The sequence below is a fragment of the Crotalus tigris genome, unplaced genomic scaffold (genome assembly GCF_016545835.1).
Source record: "Crotalus tigris isolate CLP2741 ecotype Arizona unplaced genomic scaffold, ASM1654583v1 scf7180000023598.3388751, whole genome shotgun sequence".
NCBI classification, from domain to species: Eukaryota; Metazoa; Chordata; class Lepidosauria; order Squamata; family Viperidae; genus Crotalus; species Crotalus tigris.
Window position 1 is genome coordinate 2,633,275 of NW_024100068.1, and position 20,364 is coordinate 2,653,638.

Consider the following 20,364-nt stretch of genomic DNA (forward strand, 5'->3'; position numbering starts at 1 on the left):
CTATCTACAAATCCAGCTATGGTTTTAAACTTTGAATTGTGATTTGGCATAAAGCCATTCTGGTTTTAATCATGGTCAGTTGAACAAGCCATAGTGGTTTATTCCACCCCTAGCATTATACAATAATGTACAAACAGCTGGGTTGTGAGCTGGAATTACGGAACATCTAAATAATCACCTGCCAAGATTTCAACTGGTTAATATTGCAGCTCTGCTAAATATGTATGATAATGAAGCAATCTTCACCCACTGGGAAATTACCCTAATCAAGAGCAATGAAAGAGCAAACAAACTAGCTATCAAACCCAATATCCCATTTACTCCTTTTCTTAGATTGGCATTCCTGAAAGTTAAATACTGCAACCTGCTGTTAAGTCAAGGTATTGCCATATTCATACATTAATAGAAGTTTTTAAGTTCATCCAATTTCCAAAGCATGGCTAAACATTGTAAGAAGAGAGCCATGTCAATCTGTGGTAGCCTGGAATTAGAAGAAATCCAGTAGCCCCTTTTGGAGACTCCTAAATATAATTAAAAGGTGTCAGCTTTACAGTGAAAACGATCAGTGGAAGAGCTTGCCTTCAGAAGTTGCGGGCGCTCCATCACTGGAGGTTTTAAAGAAGAGATTGGACAGCCATTTGTCTAAAAAGGTATGGGGCAGGGGTAGGCAACCTTGACTCTTTTATGACTCATGGACTTCCACTCCCAGAATTTCTGAGCCACCCATGCTGGCTCAGGAATTCTGGGAGTTGAAGTCCATGAGTCATAAAAGAGCCAAGGTTGCCTACCCCTGGAATAGGGTCTTCTGCTTGAGCAGGGGGTTGGACTAGAAGACCTCCAAAGTCCCTTCCAACTCTGTTATTAAGTCATTCAGCTTTCATGGGCTACAGTTCACAAAAGAAAGACATCTAATGAAGTGAGGTTTGGTTCACAAGAGCTTCTGCCTTTAATGACAGTCTGGGCAGTCTGAAAAGCTTAGCTAAAATTTCCAATCTGTTCTTCATATATCTAGGCTGTAATTCTGAATGCATGTATGAAGGAAGCTTTCCTCAAATTCCCAACGTCCAATACAATTGAGTCACCTGAATATGTTTGTTCTATGAGCGATGTTGATGGGCAATGAGGATATGGGTCAGGAGGGGTCAGCAACATCCTCAGGTATGACACACTTCTGAGTAATTTGATGCCCCAAAACTAATTTAAATATCGAAATGACTGGAGTTGTATGATAAACACAGCCAGAACTATCTATGTGTCAGCATGAAGAGTGGTTGGCGATCTCTGAGTTTGGTTGTTTGCTTGCAGGCATTTCATTAACTGATTAGGTAACATCATCAGTGTTCAATGTACTGTTCAGTGTCACTTTTTCATTTACTAACGTTTCATCAAGTTCATCAAACTCTTGCATGATCTCATATAAAATTGCTGAAATTTCAGAAGATCGCACACAAAGTTGAAATTATGCAAGACTTGGCAATTCTATAAGATTTTGCACATTGAAAAAAACAGATTTTTTTTATTTAATGTTGAGATTGCAACAGGAAACATCTTGACATCACCCTCATGAATTTTAATCATATGAAAATACAAGGTTTTGTTCAAGCATTGAAAGCTTAATGTGACTTTGGCCTTTGTGCTCAGCTCAGCAAATCATGGCTAAAACAAACCTTGCTTTAGCTAATATCTGAACTCTGTCATAATCTGGATTTATATATATTAACATATTAATATTTAATATTAACAAAGCAGCTTTAGACTTATCCTTAGCCAGTGGAATTGTTCTTTGGGTTTAATAAATCATTTGGTTTTACTTTAGATAATCAAGCCTCACATAGGGAACCTGCTTGGAAAAAGATTCTGGTAGTCTTTTTTATCTGGAAAACTTCTCTAAAAATTTTGTTGCAACTTATTCAACAAGCCTTTGGTGTGGAAACACTCTTTCGGGTATCACAAAATTTGTTTTCTGGTTTCATTCTCCTACAAGGGCTATTTTTTCTTCTGTGCTTCAGTTTTACATCCCATTTCTGAGCCTTTCCCTAATTAATTAAAATTAATGGTAAATATATTCCTGCTAAATACAAGCTGCATTTATCTATAATTCTAGGCAATGCTTGGAAATGAAGCCCACTCTTCTGCCTCACACCATTAGGAAGTGGTAGGGTACTATTTGTTTAGTTATTAAATTTATATGTTGCCCATCTCACTGTCAAGTGACTCTGGGTGGACAAGCCTTTCTATTTCTTCTATGCAATCTTCACTTTCTTCCTATAGGAGTGCTTGCCTCCTGCCATTAGTCAATTCATTTGGGGGGGTTAGTTCAGTTACTGGAGTACAGCAGGGAAGATCTGGGTTTGAACTCCAGATCAACTTGTAATCAATAAATCTCTGGAGCTTGGTTGTTTGCTTGTGGATGCTTCATTGCCTAGTCATAACTGATTAGGTAACATTTTCAGTGCTGAACATCAACAGTGATGATGTTACCTGATGATGATGTCAGATAAAGAAACATCTGAAAGTAAACAACCAAACTCAGAGAACATCAAGGATTCCCCAGTTCAACTCTTGAGCTCCAGACATTCTCTTCTATTGAAATCTCTTCTCATTTACAACCTTACTGCGAAAGAGAAAATAGACCTTGATTGAATTATCATGGGTTCATGTGGAGTGGTGTATATCACTCTGAAAAGTGCCTCTCTACATTTTAACCGTGGCAACAGCTGAGAGTTTGGGGTATGTGACATGGGATGGCTATTGCTATATGAGATGTCTGCTGGAAACTATGGTACAATTCCATAGTTAACTGCACGTGAGGCTTTGCTTTTGAAGTTAGGTTGTCTCCCTGGATGCCCAGTAGTGTTCTTGCTTGAGCTGCTGGCCCAAATTTAGGGACTGACAGTATGCCACGATTTCTGGAGTATACCAGATTTATGGTGCTTGAGGATTTAATCGAAGCCAAAATCAAGCAAAGCATATTATCACCTAAAGAAATGCAGGGACTAATTCTATGGATATAACTTATAATATATTCAGATACTATAACTTCACTTGTGTAGCTAAACCTAAGAAAGGAAGGAAGGCTTGTATTGATTTTAGTTCTTTTAACTAACTCATTGCTCTAAAAATAAGGTTCATCCCTGCTAAAACACTCCCAACTTTTCCCTATATAAGATCATCTCCATAAAATGTGTATTAGTTTTTCTGACATAGAGATTATATGCTGCCCAGCTGGTATACAAGGATGACCTCACAGAGGCCTAGGGGTACAGGTAAGCAGGTCCATAAAAAAGGGCAATAGGCCCACGACCTCACAGATATACTGCCCCTACCAAATAGTTATACAGTTAAAGGGTGATGCCAAGTTTCTCAGCAGACACTGAAAGCTGAAGTTGGGAATTCAAGAAGACTCAAGCAGCAATGGATCTGTGAAAGTGAGTGTGGTACCAGTGAAGGGTTGGTTAAGATGTGCTTCCATTATTTCCCACATTTACAAAGAAAAAACTAATCTAATAATAAGAGGAATAAAGAAAATCAGTTAAACAGTAGGCCACATCAGCAGATATATAAAATTTTATTTATTAAATTTATTGGCTGCCCATCTTACTCCAGGGTAACTCTGTGTGGCTTACAATATTGAAAGATAAAACTATATAAATAAAATACTACAAAAATATAACAATACAAAATACAACAGCTAAAAGATGGGGAGGGCAGAGGTAGGATGAACTGGGAGGAGGTGGGATCTGATATTAATCTATCAACCACCTCCAACAAGAATCCCCTCCTCTGGAGCCCCAAACCAACTGGCAGAGCCCAGTCTTTAGGCTCTTGGGGCAGGGCAGGAGGGTTGGAGCGGGCCTCACTCCTGGGGCAAGATGTTGCAGAGGGCAGATGCAATGGCGGAGAAGGCCCTTCTCCTGGACTCTGTCAATAATTCCTCTATTGTCTTTTTAAACTCCTGATAGACCTCCAACATATCAAGAAGACAATCTTGATCCACACAATATTGCCATATTCAATAGGTATTGTTAGTTTCCCCCATTGACCTTTCTGAATATCTTTAGCTAAATCTTATTGATTTAGTCCTGTTGTTTTGTCTCTTGCTATATTATTGTTTTGTTATAGTTTTCAAATTGTTATGTATGGTTCAGGCAATGTTGATGACAAAGTAGTATAATAATAACTAAGCAAGCCAACCAATAAATAGAAAATAAGTTTGTGCTATAAGTACCTGAAGATCTCTTTAAAGAGCATAAAAACATTGGCAAAGTCCATCTTATAACCCATGTACTCACAACAATACATTTTAAGCCACTGATTCATTGAGACCCCATATTTCTCTAAACCAGTGTTTCTCAACTTCAGCACCTGTAAGAAGGATGGACTTCAACTCCCAGAATTCCCCAGCCATCTTACTGGTCTCTGACTTTAATAAATTTCATGTTCACTGCTGCTGGTGATGTCATTTTATAGTTGCTTCTCTAATTTGAGCAGATGTAGTTTTACAAAAAATATATTCTAATGCATGGGTTTCAAACTTGATCACATCACGTGTGGTATTGTGACTTATTGTGCCTTTTTTTGCCTTTGCGGAGCCTGGGTCGGTGTGGCCTGTACGTGGTGCATCTGGCCTGCAGACCGCCAGTGTGACACCCCCAATCTAATGCCATTGCTCATAAATGGTTGGTTTGTCAAGATATAGTTCCCAAGTCAGTTTTAGCTTTGAAAGAGATGTGTTTACAATATTAGTTAAACCTCTATAAAGGGATGAATCCATTCAACTAAGTTGATTAATTGCAAGTAGGCATAACTTCTCAAAAATTCCCTGTTGTTTAATTAAATAGAAGCAATGGCTATAATTTGGAATTATTGTATCCATATTCCATGCAGTCTATCTTGCTTATCTCGGTTAAAGCATTTTCACTGTGGAAACAATCTTTTAACCTAAAAGCTTTTGTATGCATCCAATCTTTATATAGTAAAGAGTTATCTTTATATAGGTAGTTGGGATGATCTGAAAGAAAATCAAAGGAGGGGGAAAAGGAACTAAAGATTTCATTTGCGGTTGCTTGGCCATTAAACCATTTAGTAATGCATTTTATTGAAAAGCAATTTACCATTGTAAAAGGGAAGAGTGCATATTTCCAATTACTGTATCAGCTATGTCTCAGGAGATAGTTCCATTAGCGTGCAGATAATGGTGACACAGATGCATTAATTGATTTAGTTGAAATGCATCAAAATCAAACTTCAGTTTAGGTATAGCAAAGCCTCCTTGATGCTTTAAACAGTTTAAAACAGAACTGGCAGATCTAATACAATTTCTCACACTATTCTATTCAGAAAGCTTGTTCTTAGATAGAAGTAATAATTTCATATTGAAAAATAATAATTTGGGAAGTATCATTTTAATTATCTCAGATCTTCCTGGAACTTGGGAAGATTTTTTTTCCTCTTCATTTTGATCATATTCCCCTTTAACCAGGGTGAGAAGATAGAATTTCAATTTAAAGTTGTTCTGTATCTTTAAGGATAATAATTCTTAGAGATGTGATTCAGTAATAGGTAAGTTTTAAATGAGCTATGTATTCTGTGTATCTTTTAGTTTCTATATTTAATTTCTTTTCCTAGATTTTTGCATACCAAGATTATATGGAATGTATATAGAATACTATTGATTGGATTGGAAGTAAAAATATATACACTATGTCAATACAAAAATAGTAATAGTAGCAGTAAAGTTGGAAGGGACCTTGGAGGTCATCTAGTCCAACCCCCTGCTCAGGCAGGAAACCCTACACCATTTCGGACAAATGGCTGTCCAGTTAAGTTGATGGTATTTATTTTTAGTATTAATTATTGTAACTTGTGAAGAAATTCATAACAGATTGGGTGTCCTACAAGGAGAGGAAAATATATGGGGGCAAGTGGAGAGGGGCAAATATATGTATGCAGGTTTCTGAATTGAGCCGAGGTGGCGCAGCAGTTAGAGTGCAGTACTGCAGGCCACTTTAGCTGACTGTGTTCAGCAGGTCAGCGGTTCAACTCTCACCGGCTCAAGGTTGACTCAGCCTTCCATCCTTCCGGGGTAGGTAAAATGAGGACCCAGATTGTTGAGGGCAATGTAAATATATATATATATATATATATATATATATATATATATATATATATATATATATATATACACACACACACACACACATTGCTTACTGGTGTACACCGCTTAGAGAGTGCTTGCACTTAAAGCGGTATATAAGTCTCATAAATAAATAAATAAATTGGTGTAATGGATGTCTTGTATGAAAGAGCTTGGGGAAAGAGAGGAGGAGAAGTTGCCTAGGAAACAGACAGGAGAGGCAGGAGCCCCAGGGTCTTAATGATCAGGGAAAGAAACTTAGGAAGGACCTACCCTAATGGATCAAGCAGTTGAGAATGGTGGTGGGAAGTTTGTGCATTCAGACTTTCAGGATTCTGTTGATGTAGAAGACTTATGAAAAAAATAGAATGAGTTAATCTTGTTGTGTTTCCTCTCTGGTTTACCTAAGAAGGCTGACATTTTCAAATGATGCCAATTACATACCTGCACTATTGATGTATTTTGTTCATATTGGAAGGTGTTATGATACATGTTATACCATCCTGGCTACCATCGGATTCCTAGGTTGTAAAATGTAGACCAGGGTAGTCAACCTTGGCTCTTTTATGACTCGTGGACTTCAACTCCCAGAATTCCTGAGCCAGCTGTGCTGGCTCAGGAATTCTGGGAGTTGAAGTCCACGAGTCATAAAAGAGCCAAGGTTGACTACCCCTGATGTAGACTATGGCTATATTTCAATTGCAAAGAACAGGAAGAACAGGAGCCTTCTTATCGCTCTGCTCAATTTAATTGGTTTAAAGCACGGGTGTCAAATTCGATCGCATCACGTGACGTATTGTGATGTATCACAACCTTTTTTCCTTAGGAAGCCAGGGTGGGTGTGGCCTGCACATGATGCATCCAGCCACGGGCCACCAGTTTGATACCTGTGGTCTAAAATAATGCCCCTTACTGCTAAGAATGACTCTTGAACTGGCATATATCCTTCTAACTTATAAAACTATTCCTGAATTCTAATTCTGAAGCCAACTTAATCTTTAAACATCTTGAGTGCATACAAGATGAAAAAGTTAAAGCCTGACGTATAGAATTAATGACCATGATGAATCATATTTCATATCCTGTGAACAGAATCAGTCAGGTTGTGTATAAGCATAAATGAGATACTAATGTTGATCCTTTTGGTTAAAATTGCAGCTAAGTTTTTTTTCATCTTGATTTAAAAGTGTAATTGGGTAACATGAGCCAATCTGCAGCTTTTCCTTCTTCTGTTGAGCACATCAGTAGCACATCAGAATGGTAATCTTTCCAGCTTTTCAATATGATGTTTTCTTTTAGAATAAGTAATAATATAATATATAAAATAAAGTTATACAGTATTTGTCAATATAAATTAACAGTCTTTAAATGACAAATGAGCACATCTTTAATGTTTTACAGAAATTAAATAAAAGCATGCCTAGCTCTAAAGTTCAAGCAAGAGTATCTCTTTGAGGGACAAGAACAGTTTCTAAATTTGATAAATACATAAAAATAGAATTATTTACATTTATAGATATAAATTTGATATCTGATATCAGCTAAGAGTTTCAGACAGTGAAAGATTAAAAAAAACCTGTAACAAAACTTTTAGAATAAGAACCTAAAAACCAATAATCCAATTAATGTAATCAAAGAGAGATGGTCTGAAAAAAGATTCTTCATATCAGAGAAATAAAGTAACAATACTTAGTCATTCCCAATTTGCCATGAGTTATGTTTAATGCAATTAGGACCAAAGTTTTATATTGTAATATTATATCCAACACTAACCTCTGTCTCTGAAACAATACAAAATCTTATTATTATCATTTAAGGTTGAAATGTTCTGGATATTCAGATAGTCCTCAACTTATGAGCACAATTGAGCCTAAAATTTCTGTTGCTAAATGAGACAGTTAAGTGAAATTTGCCCCATTTTAAGACTTCTCTTGTCACATTAGGCGAATCACTGCAGTTATTAAGCTAGTAACACGGTTGTTAAGTCCATTTGACTTCCCAGTTGACTTTGCTTGTCAGAAGGTTGCAAAAGGTGATGCCATGACCCCTGGGACATTGCAACCGTCATAAATATGAGTCAATTGCCAACTGTCTGAATTTTTATCATGTGACTTTAGGGATGCTGCAACTTCAAAGAGTCACTAAATGAACTATTGTAAGTCGACAACCACCTGTATTTGTGAATGACCTCAAGAAAAGGAATCAGAGCAAGAATGAATGAAGCAAATTTTAGAGGTTTAAGAGAAAGGAAATTTATTTATAGGCAATATATAGTAAGTATAAGCCAAAACTAGAAAATTTCCTACCAGGAGGAGAATCAAAGAATATGCATTCTATGCATTTGTGTCTGGGAAGAAGAAAGACAAATGTAAGCATACTCAGATTAGCAATCTTATAAAGAACAAATAAAGCAAGAAATGAAGAGGGCACACATTCTATCACCCATTTCTGATTTGAGATAGAGTGAAATTCAGGCGAAATTAAATTAGAATTCATTTCTTTTGCTTTTGAAACTATTGAAATCTGAACTTTCTGATGTGAAATTCACAGCACAAATTTCATTTGCTTATTAGTTCATTGCCACAAAATGGTTTTTATGAGTTTTCAGGGAATCCCCAAGGATATCTTCTCCAAAACTGTAATTAGCTTGTTTATATTTTCTCAGAATTTCAGCTCATAAATCCCAAAGGATTTGTATCTTGAAACCTTCATATTCTACAGCTGGAGAACAGTTGGTCTCTCATCATTTGGTGTGTGCATGTGTGAATAGGATGCTCATTTATGGATATAAGAGAGAGAGAGAGAGAGAGAGAGAGAGAGAGAGAGAGAGAGAGAGAGAGATGGATGTTCTTGGGTTGTTAGAGGAAAAAATAAATATGCACCTCTCTTTTTCCTAATTTTGGACCTTGTCCAGTAGCATATAAGGTATTTGGTTTAGTGACTTTGGTTTTCAAAGTATTTCACCTTAACTTGTAACATTAGTTTCAGAATATAGAGTTTTAATTATGGGGTCAAGTGGCCTTCTGAATTTACCTGCCATCTGTTTCAATGCCTGTCAATATTTATATTATAATTGACAATTCAATGTCAATTGATTGATGTGTAGATTGCTTGAAATGGATCAGCCAGTGACTTAAATTAATCTGCTCTAGAAGGTCTTTTTGTCCTTTGAATTCTAGCTTATGGTTGCTGGGGTCTGTTTACTCAGATGGTAGTGAGAAGGGCTTGGAGTTGTCTTTTGGATGTTCTTTTGGAGCAAAATGGATTGAAAATTTCTATCATTGCTTCCTTTCTCTCCCTCTTCAAGGAAATGCTCTTAAATTGTGTTAATTGGCATTGGTGTTGTGTTTTATATTTAATTGACATAGGAGCTAAAAAACTGGGTCATAATCTTCAGAATATTTTAATACTTTTTCCCATCTCTCCTTAAATATTTCTCTTTGGGTTGTTCTTAGGTTTGGGAAGTCACATTCACTAAGGAAAATCTGGTGCTGTGAGATTGTTTTCTGATTTTTCTTATTACCATAACACAAAAAAAGACACTGAGGCTTTAGAAAGAGCACACATAAGAGCAACAAAGGTGATAAGAATTCTGGAGGCTAAATCTTATAATGAACAGCCAAGGGAACGAGGTATGTTTAGCCTAACAATGAGAAGGCTTAGGGGGTGACTTAATAGCCATCTTCAAATACCTGAAGGACTGTCACAGGAAAGTGGGGGTCGATTTATTCTCCAAAGCACCTGAGGACAGAACAAGAAGCAACGGGTGGAAGCCAGTCAGAGAGAGAAGCAACCTGGAACTAAGGAGAAACTTCCTGAGAGTGAGACCAGTTAGTCCATGGAACAGCTTGACTCCCCGAGGTGTGAGTGCTCCATTGCTGGTAATTTTCAAGAAAAGATTGGACAATCATTTGTCCAGGATCGAATAAGGGATTCCTGCCTTGGGCAGGGTGTTGGACTAGAAGGTCCTTTCCAGTGCTATGATTTCTCCTCCTTTTTCAATGGGCTGTTATTTTAGCAAGAAATATATCCACCTTCCTCTGTTTTGTCATACAGAGTGCTGTTGGCACAGGAGACGAAGCCCATTAATCTGCAATGATAAAAATCGGGAATACAGTATCACCATGGCTCTTGATATGTTTTATTTTGTGTTTCTTGCATTGTTATTTGTTTTAAAATATTTTTAACAATTTATAATTGCTCAGAGTCAATGAGAATTGGCAGAAATATTATATTATATTATATTATATTATATTATATTATATTATATTATATTACATTACATTACATTACAATACAATATTATATTATTATATTATATTATTATTCATATATAATTTGTATTCATAATTTTTATATAATAATGCCAGCTGACAATTGATTTCTCATTGTATATATAGTACTAATATTATTTTATTTTAATGTTAATATTTTAATAATATGTTGTTATTACTATCTCATTTTTCTATCCCAGGTCTTTGAGAATGATGCTATAGATGGATAAAATCCCCTCTAAACATCTGACTGACTGTGGGACCAATCATAATAATAATGTGTTTAAGTGTGAAACAGATGAGCACTGATTGGCTTCTGGTTCTCTGTGTTCAGTTATTTGCCAGGAAGAGCAAGTGTTGATTGGCTGTTAGTTTTATATGAGCTGTTTAGACTTGCAAACATTTATAGAATCTTGATCCTGGCAAATAATGAAAATAGCTTTAATAGTCCGGGCTGCATTTTAAAATGGAATCGGAAGAGTGAGGAGATAGAATGACTAGTTGCCTGGAGCTTTTCTTACTGAAGATGTTTCCAGGCAGTTGTTAGTGCTATCAAAAAATATTGTGAAGCCAGTTCCACTTAATGGGTTTATCATGGAAAGAAAAAATAACTGAAAAAATTATGGGAGTGAGGCCAGAGCAATTACAAAATTCTCCTGGGAAGTTTGTGAAACAATATTTTGCTTTACTTAGGAAGTCCCTAAGCTATTATGGGGGGGGGGGGAAGACAAGATTGATAGTATTAGTTCAAATTCCAAGCAGAAATGGGAACTGTCCAGCTGGGATTTCATTTAATCAGAGTTGGAAAGATTAGGTATAAGGCTGTGTTTACCAGCCTCTCTGTGTTTTTTGCTTCCTTTCTCCCACAGGCCACCATGATCTACAGCAGATTACAGAGCTGTATGTTAGCAGCTGTCTACCTTGCTTATCTCCTGGTGGGTGCTCTCATCTTCCAGGTTCTGGAAAAAGATGCTGAGAGACTACAACAAGGCATCATCTTTAAAATGAAGGAGGACTTTCTGAAGAACTTCACTTCCCTCAGTGCTGCAGAGGTCAATATCTTTGTGGAGGTAGGTCATTCTTTCTGAACTGAATACAAAAAATAATGAATCCAAAAACTGTGGTGCCTTGAATATGATCAGTGGAGGGTTTTTTATTTTTATTTTTATTTCATACAGTATGAAACTTTGAAAAGGAGAAACGTTCTCAGTTACTGTATGATTCATGTAGCCCATTGAGATGCAACTGGCACTACATATTATTATTTTTGATGCCAGATCAAAAGTTCTTTTCCTTTCCTTTCCTTTCCTTTCCTTTCCTTTCCTTTCCTTTCCCTTCTTAATTATGAAATTGATGTATTAAGCTGTATGTATTAGACATTTTAAAGAAAAGGCTATAATATTTTGAAAAGGTTTTATTTTTAGTTCAATTTTATTTGGTAGACATTCCTAGAATCAGAAGATGCAGCTTAATAGCAAAAGCATATAAAGATAAATGTTATTTGATAATCAGTTATGGTTATTTAAATGTCAAATGTCATCTTAATTGCAGAATCTGATGGAAGCCGTTAGGAAGGGCAAATATCCAGCAGAAAATGAATTATCTGATGAACACAACAATTGGGATTTCAGCAATTCTTTCTTCTTTGTCGGTTCTATGTTATCCACAATAGGTAAACTGCTTATGTTTCTCCCTTAAATGTTTGTTTATTTATTAATCACATTTATATAGCCAACCGTCTCATCAAAAGTCACTTGGGGCAGTGCACTTGAATACTGATTATATTGAAATAATTTTCCTCAGAAACATTTATTGCACTTAGTTTCAAGAGTCATTTTTATGCTTCAGACTCCCAGATCTTAACTTCCTCTTTCTTATAAAATCAAACAAACTATAATTCATTTTTGTGACAATTGTTAAGTTAATACGAAATAGGGCAGCATATATACGTACAGAGTGATGCAAAATCATGAACTGAAAATTTTGATTACACTTGCTTTAATTCATATGTAGAAAGAGATCTTACAAAAGGGAGACAGCTAAGAAGATAAAATACAAGGCTGTGGAAAGACTCTGCTCATAAATATAAATAACTTTTGAAAAATCCATTTAACCCCATTCCATTCACCCAAACCTTCACAGGCCCATACATGACATTTTCTCATGTTATGATACAGCAATGTTGTGAAACAGACTGCTGTGGGAAAATCTTCTGTCCAATGCAAAAGGTCACAGTAATGAACTATTAGCCTAGCCCAGTGATTCTCAACCTTTTTAATGCCGCGACCCCCAACCGGTCGTAAGTCAAGGACTACTCAACCAGTCGTAAGTCAAGGACTACTCAACTGGTGCAGCACCGTTTGCAGAATGGGACTTTTGGCGGGCTCAGCAGGGCAGAGACAGCCTGGACAATTCCTATTGACTTTTGAAAACCAATAGAATTAGACTCTATTCAAGAGAGTCTATTCTATTGGCTTTCAAAAGCCAATAGAATAAAAGGGAGTAGCACAGCTAAGGAAAAGGGGGGAAAAAGTGGCGGACTGCGTTGTTTGGCAACCCCCGTGAAATGGTCGTTTGACCCCAAATGGGGTCCCGACCCACAGGTTGAGAACCACTGGCCTAGCCCCAATGACAATCCAACATTTAAAATTATTTAGAGACATTTAGATTTTTAAAAAATATTTTTTAGACTTTTTAACATTCTATAGAGCCATTTTAGTGCTGGCCTAGAAACCTGGAGACCATGAGTTCTAGTCCTGCTTTAGACGTGAAAGCTGACTGGATGACTTTAGGCCAGTCATTCTCTCTCACCCCGACCCACCTCACAGGGTTGTTGTTGTGGGGAAAATAGGAAGAGAATTAGACGTGTTTGCCACCTTGAGTTACGTACAAAGTAATAAAGGCAGGATAAAAATCTAATAAATAAATAAATAAACAAACACATTTCCTGCACAATTCAAGAAAATTTGTGCAAAATCACAGCTTTTATTCAGCTTGTCATACCAATTCTTCTAAATGGACTATATTAAAACCACAAACACTTTCCCGCAGATGCATTTCTTCTTTACACATTATCGTGTCTAGTATATGAGAGAATATCATTATTTTATATTTTCCACATGGGAGACATAATAACAATCTTCTCCCACTTACTAAACACATGACAAATACAAGGGCAGCTGATTGGGATATTGTCAGTATTTGCTTGAAACTGTGGTGAACAAGAAATAGAGCTTGTCTGGGTCTCCTGGGAAGGCTTAGCCTTCGGACTTGATGTATCCCAGGCTACTTTAACTTTTGGCTAGCTCATTTAGAAGAACAGATAAATAGGTTTTCTGATTATTTTGGGTTGCTTGGCTAAATCTTTTTGGGATTTCAGCCTAAAACAACATTGTCTGTTCTTTAAACCATGTAGAAAATGTTGCTTACTTCAACTGCATGCATTAGAGTGCAAATAAACCTGAGTCAATGCAACTGCAGGACTATTGTAATATGAGAATATTCTGATGATAGAAGTATTCTTATAAAAATATGTGTGAATTATTTAAGATCCCAAACTGTTTTGGCATTGGTCACTAGAGCTGTTTCTCAACTCCATGACACCCCCCACAAGTTGCCATGGAACAGTCATTTTTTTGTACAAAGAGCAAGAAAATGATAAAAGACATGCAGAGGGGCCTCATAATTACATATAATATCTAGGTTTAGTTCTCGCCTCAGCCACTTTTTTATCTTGGTCCTAAAAAAGTTGGATATCTCTAGTAAAGAAACCCAGCTATTACGATAATCAAGGATGATTCAAGAAAATGAAGGCCCCGTAGAACTCAAGGAACTGGAAAGTAGCATCTGGAAACTTCAAATTAATGACATTCTTGAAGGAAAAATAATTGCTTTTTAACTGTATCTTGCTTGCAAATGCAGGAAGGAGGTACTGACCAATAATAAATAATATACATCTTTAATTGGAATTCTATTGTGTCATTTGCTCAGGATAAAGGGGAAACCTTTTGTTGCAATATAGTCATAATGCTCACCAGTATATTCTCTGTGACTCTCATGTTTTGACAGGCTACGGAAACCTCTCTCCCAAAACGGCTGGTGGTCAGCTTTTCTGTGTTTTTTTTGCTCTTTTTGGAATTCCTCTGAATATTGTCTTTTTGCAGCATGTTGGCAAGATGCTCTCCATGGTCTGTGAACGGTTAGCTAAATGGCTGTTTAGGAAAGGTGTAAAGAAGGTAAAATAATAAAAAAAAAAACTTTATTCCACAATTATTTCTGAAAATAAGCCAAAGAGCTTAAGATGATAATTTAATTGAAGAACAGTCTGATTCATGCTTCAGTTATGCAGAAACAACCATCATTTAAATCTGTTTTGCAGCTGCACAACAAAACACACTAAAGTTACAGTGATGTAGCTATCAGGATATATTGAATAGCCATGTAATTTCATTAAATCCATTTCTGGAAACAAAATATTTCTAGTCCATTAATTTGATTCATGGGTCAGTTAATGTGCACAACCAGAGGCAGCAAAATTCAAATGGTTCATTTAATGCAGGCCAAACTGGGGCACAATATCTCAAATTTTAAAAGAAATCTGCTCCTGTTTTACTGAAGTAACTCCAAATTGCATCAAATGATTGTACCATTAGAGAGGTTTATGTCTAATCTCTGCTTTAATATGATAAATTCAAAGCAAATTATTAGGCAGAAATATCTCCCCTCTCAGCCTGAAGCTCTCCGATATGCAGAATACTCCAAGTGACTCCAAACTCCAAACTCCTCCTAAAACAGGAGTATACAACCTTGGAAACATTTAGACTTGTGCACCTCAGTTCTCAGAATTCCTTAGCCAGCGTTCATGAAGAATTCTGGGGAATTCTGGGAGATGAAATCCTCTAATTTTTCTCACTTGGTGTGTGTCATCAAGGCAGTCTTGATTCTTGGTGATCTCATAGATCTTATTCATAATTGATTATGAGTGATTTATCACTGTCTTTTAACATACAGTTTGAAATTATGCCTTTGTAGCTGCCAGGCTTTCTGTATTGCTGCTGCTGCTTGAATAGACGTCTGTTTAACTTAGCTGTGGAGCTGAGATGACCTTCACTCCTAGCTTAGATGGTCCTGGTGGGAGTATAGCCTTTCACAGCGTTCTTTGCTCATCCCTCCCAGGAATATGTGCCCTGCCCAATAACAGCACTGGACTTGAGGGGGGGGGGGCAATTTCTCCAAAGAAGGCTTAAAAGATAGCACTCAGATCAGTACACTAAATGCATTGTAACACTGTGCAATAGAGTGGAAGCATAACATGCAGCCCATGAATACTCAAATAGACGTCAACTTACAATCATTCATTTAGTGTCCATTCAAAATTACAGTGATACTGAAAAAAACTGGTGTACAACTGGTCCTCACACTTACAACTGTTGCAACACTGCCACAGTAACAGGATCAAAATTTGGGTGTGTGGCAATAACATGTATTTACGACAGTTGCGGCATTCCAGGAACACGTGATCTCCATTTGCATTCTTCCCAGTTGGCTTCCAACAAGCAATCAAAATGGGTGGAAACTCAGTTTGCTTAACAACTGCCTGATTCACTTAACAACTGCAGTGATTCACTTAGCAACTGTGGCAAAAAAAGTCTTAAAATCAGGCACAGCTCACTTAGCAGCTGCTTTGCTTAGCAACAGAAATTGTACTCCCAACTGTCGTTGTAACTTGAGGACTAGAGACAATATAAGACCATAGAGGTCCTGGAAATAAGTTAAGCAAGCAGGCAAGCAAGCAGGCAAAAGTAGCTGTCTGTATCAAGGGCAATTTTCTTGTATCAAATCAGTGTTTTTTCTTCGTTTTTCAGAAAACAGCAAGGGGCTTGACGCTTCTGTTCTTCCTGGTTATGGGAATACTAGTGTTTCTTTGTGTGCCGTCAGTCATCATTCGAAAAATAGAGGGCTGGTCCTATAGTGAAGCCATTTATTTTACATTTATTACCCTGAGCACCATTGGGTTTGGTGATTATATGATAGGTAAGTTTTCCTATAACATTTTTGAAACAATACTTCCTATTTGGATCATGATGGCTCCTATGATACATTATTTTCTGATGCAGTCAAGAGACTAAAGGAGCCTCGACTTTTACAGTGGCTTTAGGGGCGAAGAGAACCTATTCTGGACATCCAAGGTACATGGTTGCAACCAATGTGCTCACCATATAACTGTGAAAGGGATCTCGGAGTCCTAGTGGACAATCATTTAAATATGAGCCAGCAGTGTGCTGCAGCTGCCAAAAAAGCCAACACAGTGCTAGGCTGCATTAACAGAGGGATAGGATCAAGATCACGTGAAGTGTTAATACCACTTTACAATGCCTTGGTAAGGCCACACTTGGAATACTGCATCCAGTTTTGGTCACCACGATGTAAAAAAGATGCTGAGACTCTAGAAAGAGTACAGAGACGAGCAACAAAGATGATTAGGGGACTGGAGGCTAAAACATATAAGGAACGGTTGCTGGAATTGGGTATGTCTAGTTTAACGAAGAGAAGGACGAGGGGGGACATGATAGCTGTGTTCCAATATCTCAGGGGCTGCCACAAAGAAGAAGGAATCAAGCTATTTTCCAAAGCGCCTGAAGGCAGGACAAGAAGTAACGGGTGGAAACTAACCAAAGAGAGAAGCAACCTAGAACTAAGGAGAAACTTCCTGACAGATAGAACAATTAACCAGTGGAACAACCTGCCTCCAGAAGCGGTGAATGCTCCAACACTGGAAGTTTTTAAGAAGAAACTGGACAGCCATTTGTCCAAAATGGTATAGGGTTTCCTGCCTGAGCAGGGGGGTTGGACTAGATGACCTCCAAGATCCCTTCCAACTTTATCATTATTATTATTATTGTAACACAAGGCTGGCTTGGGAACCTTTTTAGCCTGTGGTTGCTGAATAACATTCAAAGGAATGTTGCTGCATACCTGAACGTCCCTGGGTGCACTCTGCACAGTCCTAAGTTCAGTGATCTGAAGCAACATCCCCCAGAAAGCAAGAACAATCAGCTTCCATTTACTATACAGGTAACACTCAACTTACAACAGTTCATTTAGTGATTGTTTGAAGTTACAACCACACTGAAAAAAGTGACTCATGATCATTTTTCACACTTACGATTATTGTAGCATCCTCATGGTCATGTGATTTACTCGGCTGCTTGACAACTGACTTACAGTTATGACAGTTGCAGTGTCATGTGATTTCCTTTTGCAACTTTTGGACAAGCAAAGTCAATGGGGAAACCAGATTCACCTAACAACCATGTTACTAATTTAACAACTGCAGTGATTCACTTAACAAATGTAGCAAGAAAGTAATAAAATGGGGCAAATCTCACTTAACAAATTTCTCATTTAACAACATAAATTTTGGGTTCGATTGTGGTTGTAAGTTGAGGACTACCTGTAATTAAAGATGTGTGGACTTCAACTCCCAGAATTCCTGAGCTAGCAGATTGAACCCATGGGCTGAGTTCAGACAGCACACAAGGCATAACTACACTCTAGTGTCATGCATTAGGCAAAACAAGTTTAATATTTTTAGATCCTAATTTTCTCCTTTTCTTGAGAAGATCCCCTTCCATTTAGTTTAAGCAAGAATTCCTTCAACAAAGAAGACCCAGCTCTTCTACTACTTGTGCTTCCCTGTCTTTGGAGCAGACTATACCAATGTCAACAAGGAAATTCTGCATGAATGCTGGCTGAAGAATTCTGAGAGTTGAAGTCCACGCATCTTAAAGTTGCCAAGGTTGAAAGACACTGATATACATTGTTTATCTGGTTTGGAAGAAAACATCATGCTCTAATTTACAACTCAGAGAGGGAGGAAATGAAGGAAGGAGAATGTGCAATCATGATGCAATTAAAGACAGAAAGGCATTACTATTTTGTTTATTATGATAGTACATAAAATATGTACCCTGCATTTTCACTGATTTTGCTCAATTTCTGATAGATGGCATAAAATTAATATATACAGTATAATAAAATGCAGTGTAAATATTAAATGCATACTTAATAAAAAATATATAACAATTTATCATGAATAAAATTATTTATCATTATGTCTAAAGCAGCCCTTAATCAGAGTACAACATCAGCAATTTAGTCTCCCTGGGATGCAGTTTTCTTCCTCTAAGCTAAGTGAAGAAGTTCAGATAACATGCATTAGCTTTTTAAATTATTTTGCCTTATTCAGCTCTTCCTACTCCTGTGTTTCCAGGGAGGCAACATGACAAATTCTACTTCCATGGCTATCGGATTGTGGTAGCGATTTGGATTATCTTTGGACTTGCTTGGATAGCACTACTGTTTAATTTATTGACAACATTACTGGAAGACCCAGATGAGAAACCCATTGAGGATTACCTTCAGGTCAAGACAGTCAGAAAGAAAAAGAAGAACTCAAAAAAAGTTCCATCTGCTTCACTAGAAGATGGTTCAGCGTTACGTTCCAGTAGAGATGGTCAAAGCAATCAGATATAATTGTACAATGCTGCTTGACTTTTTTCATTGATATTTGATATCATTACAGTATTTTGCTGGTTGCTTGGAAAAGTAACTGGCTGATTTTAAGTTATGATATTTTAAAATATGAAATAAATGGCATGCCTACAAAAAAAAGATCCTACTTTCCACAGTACACATTTAGCCTTCATAATATATTCCTCACAATATATTTTCCCCCAATTTCTGCAACCTCAGTTTTCAGAACTGCCGTATTTGGTCTTCAAAAATCCAAATAACTGTCTAGCAATCATCCAGATTATTACAGGTCAAGGCTGTACTCTATGTGGCTGCCCAGTTTAAAATAGGAAAAAATTGTTTTTCAAAATTTCATGGATGAATTATCAGTCTCTAAAATGAGAAATACAGTACTCTAATTTTATGCTTCAGATTCAAAGAGGTCAAGGTTTCCTTTAGGAGTATCAAATTCAGCTTGAATTTCTTGCTTTCCAATAGCTTTCATCATCTAAGATCATATAACCATAGACTATAAGAGTTGGAAAGAAATTTGGAAATAATCTAATCCATGCCCTTGTGCAGGGCAGAAATCCAGTATTACCACATACCCACAGTCACCAACCAGGGCAGAGAGTCTATTCCTCACCCACCTCCCCCCCCCACACACACATAATGCAGTTCAGGGGTTTTCGAACTTAAATAAGCCATGGGATCTGTTTGAAAAAAGCACACATCAGATTCTCTGATTAAGTGAGTTGGAGTCCAGATGTCTAAAAGGAAAAAAAACAAGCTCTCTACAAAAAAGTAAGCCTAACTCACTTATCAATTATATATAATAATTTGATGTACTATTTGTTCAAAAGTTGAAAATACCTCTGTTTTAGACACTGGAAATGTGGAGGAGAGATGGTTCCCTTTAAACTTCTCATGCTGATAGAAAATGTTGAGAATAGGTTATTACAGCTTTCAGTTGAATATTATTACAATACCCTATGGAAAGAAGACACTGATTGTTATGGTTCTCAAAAGCCAGGAGTTATATAAACTCTTTTAATAAAAGATGATTATAGCTTATGTCTAAACTTTTTCTCTAAACTTGGAAAAGTTGAAAATAGCTGAGCTGATATATTTCTCCCTGTAGTTAGGATTTCTGAATGCCCAAACAAGTTGTATGTTGAACTGAAATAAATTTGGAGAAAAATTCTTGTTCAGCCTCAAGGTTTCAAACATAGCAACAATTGATTTTGAAAATATGCTTGGTTTACATTTAACTTGCAATGCAGCTCTTATTTGTTCCCACTGTTTCCAAAAATAAAAAAAAAATCCCTCTAGTTAAACCCAGTTCCTAGAGATTACACAAACATGCTAATGTAAGTTTCTTTGCACTGTAATGGAAATAGATTGAAAAAATATCATGAAATAAAGCAGTGGCAATTTTGC

At 36.9% G+C, this 20,364-nt stretch overlaps 1 protein-coding gene across 1 annotated transcript; it reads left to right on the forward strand.

Moving 5' to 3' along the window:
• The first annotated feature begins 3,348 nt into the window (after positions 1–3,348).
• Positions 3,349–20,116, forward strand: LOC120297183 (potassium channel subfamily K member 16-like). Its single transcript, XM_039319520.1, has 6 exons — positions 3,349–3,428; positions 11,280–11,480; positions 11,962–12,082; positions 14,479–14,645; positions 16,275–16,443; positions 18,683–20,116. Exons 2-6 carry the CDS (start codon positions 11,286–11,288, stop codon positions 18,943–18,945), a joined length of 915 nt encoding a protein of 304 aa, XP_039175454.1. The 5' UTR covers positions 3,349–3,428; positions 11,280–11,285; the 3' UTR covers positions 18,946–20,116.
• Positions 20,117–20,364: the final 248 nt, after the last annotated feature.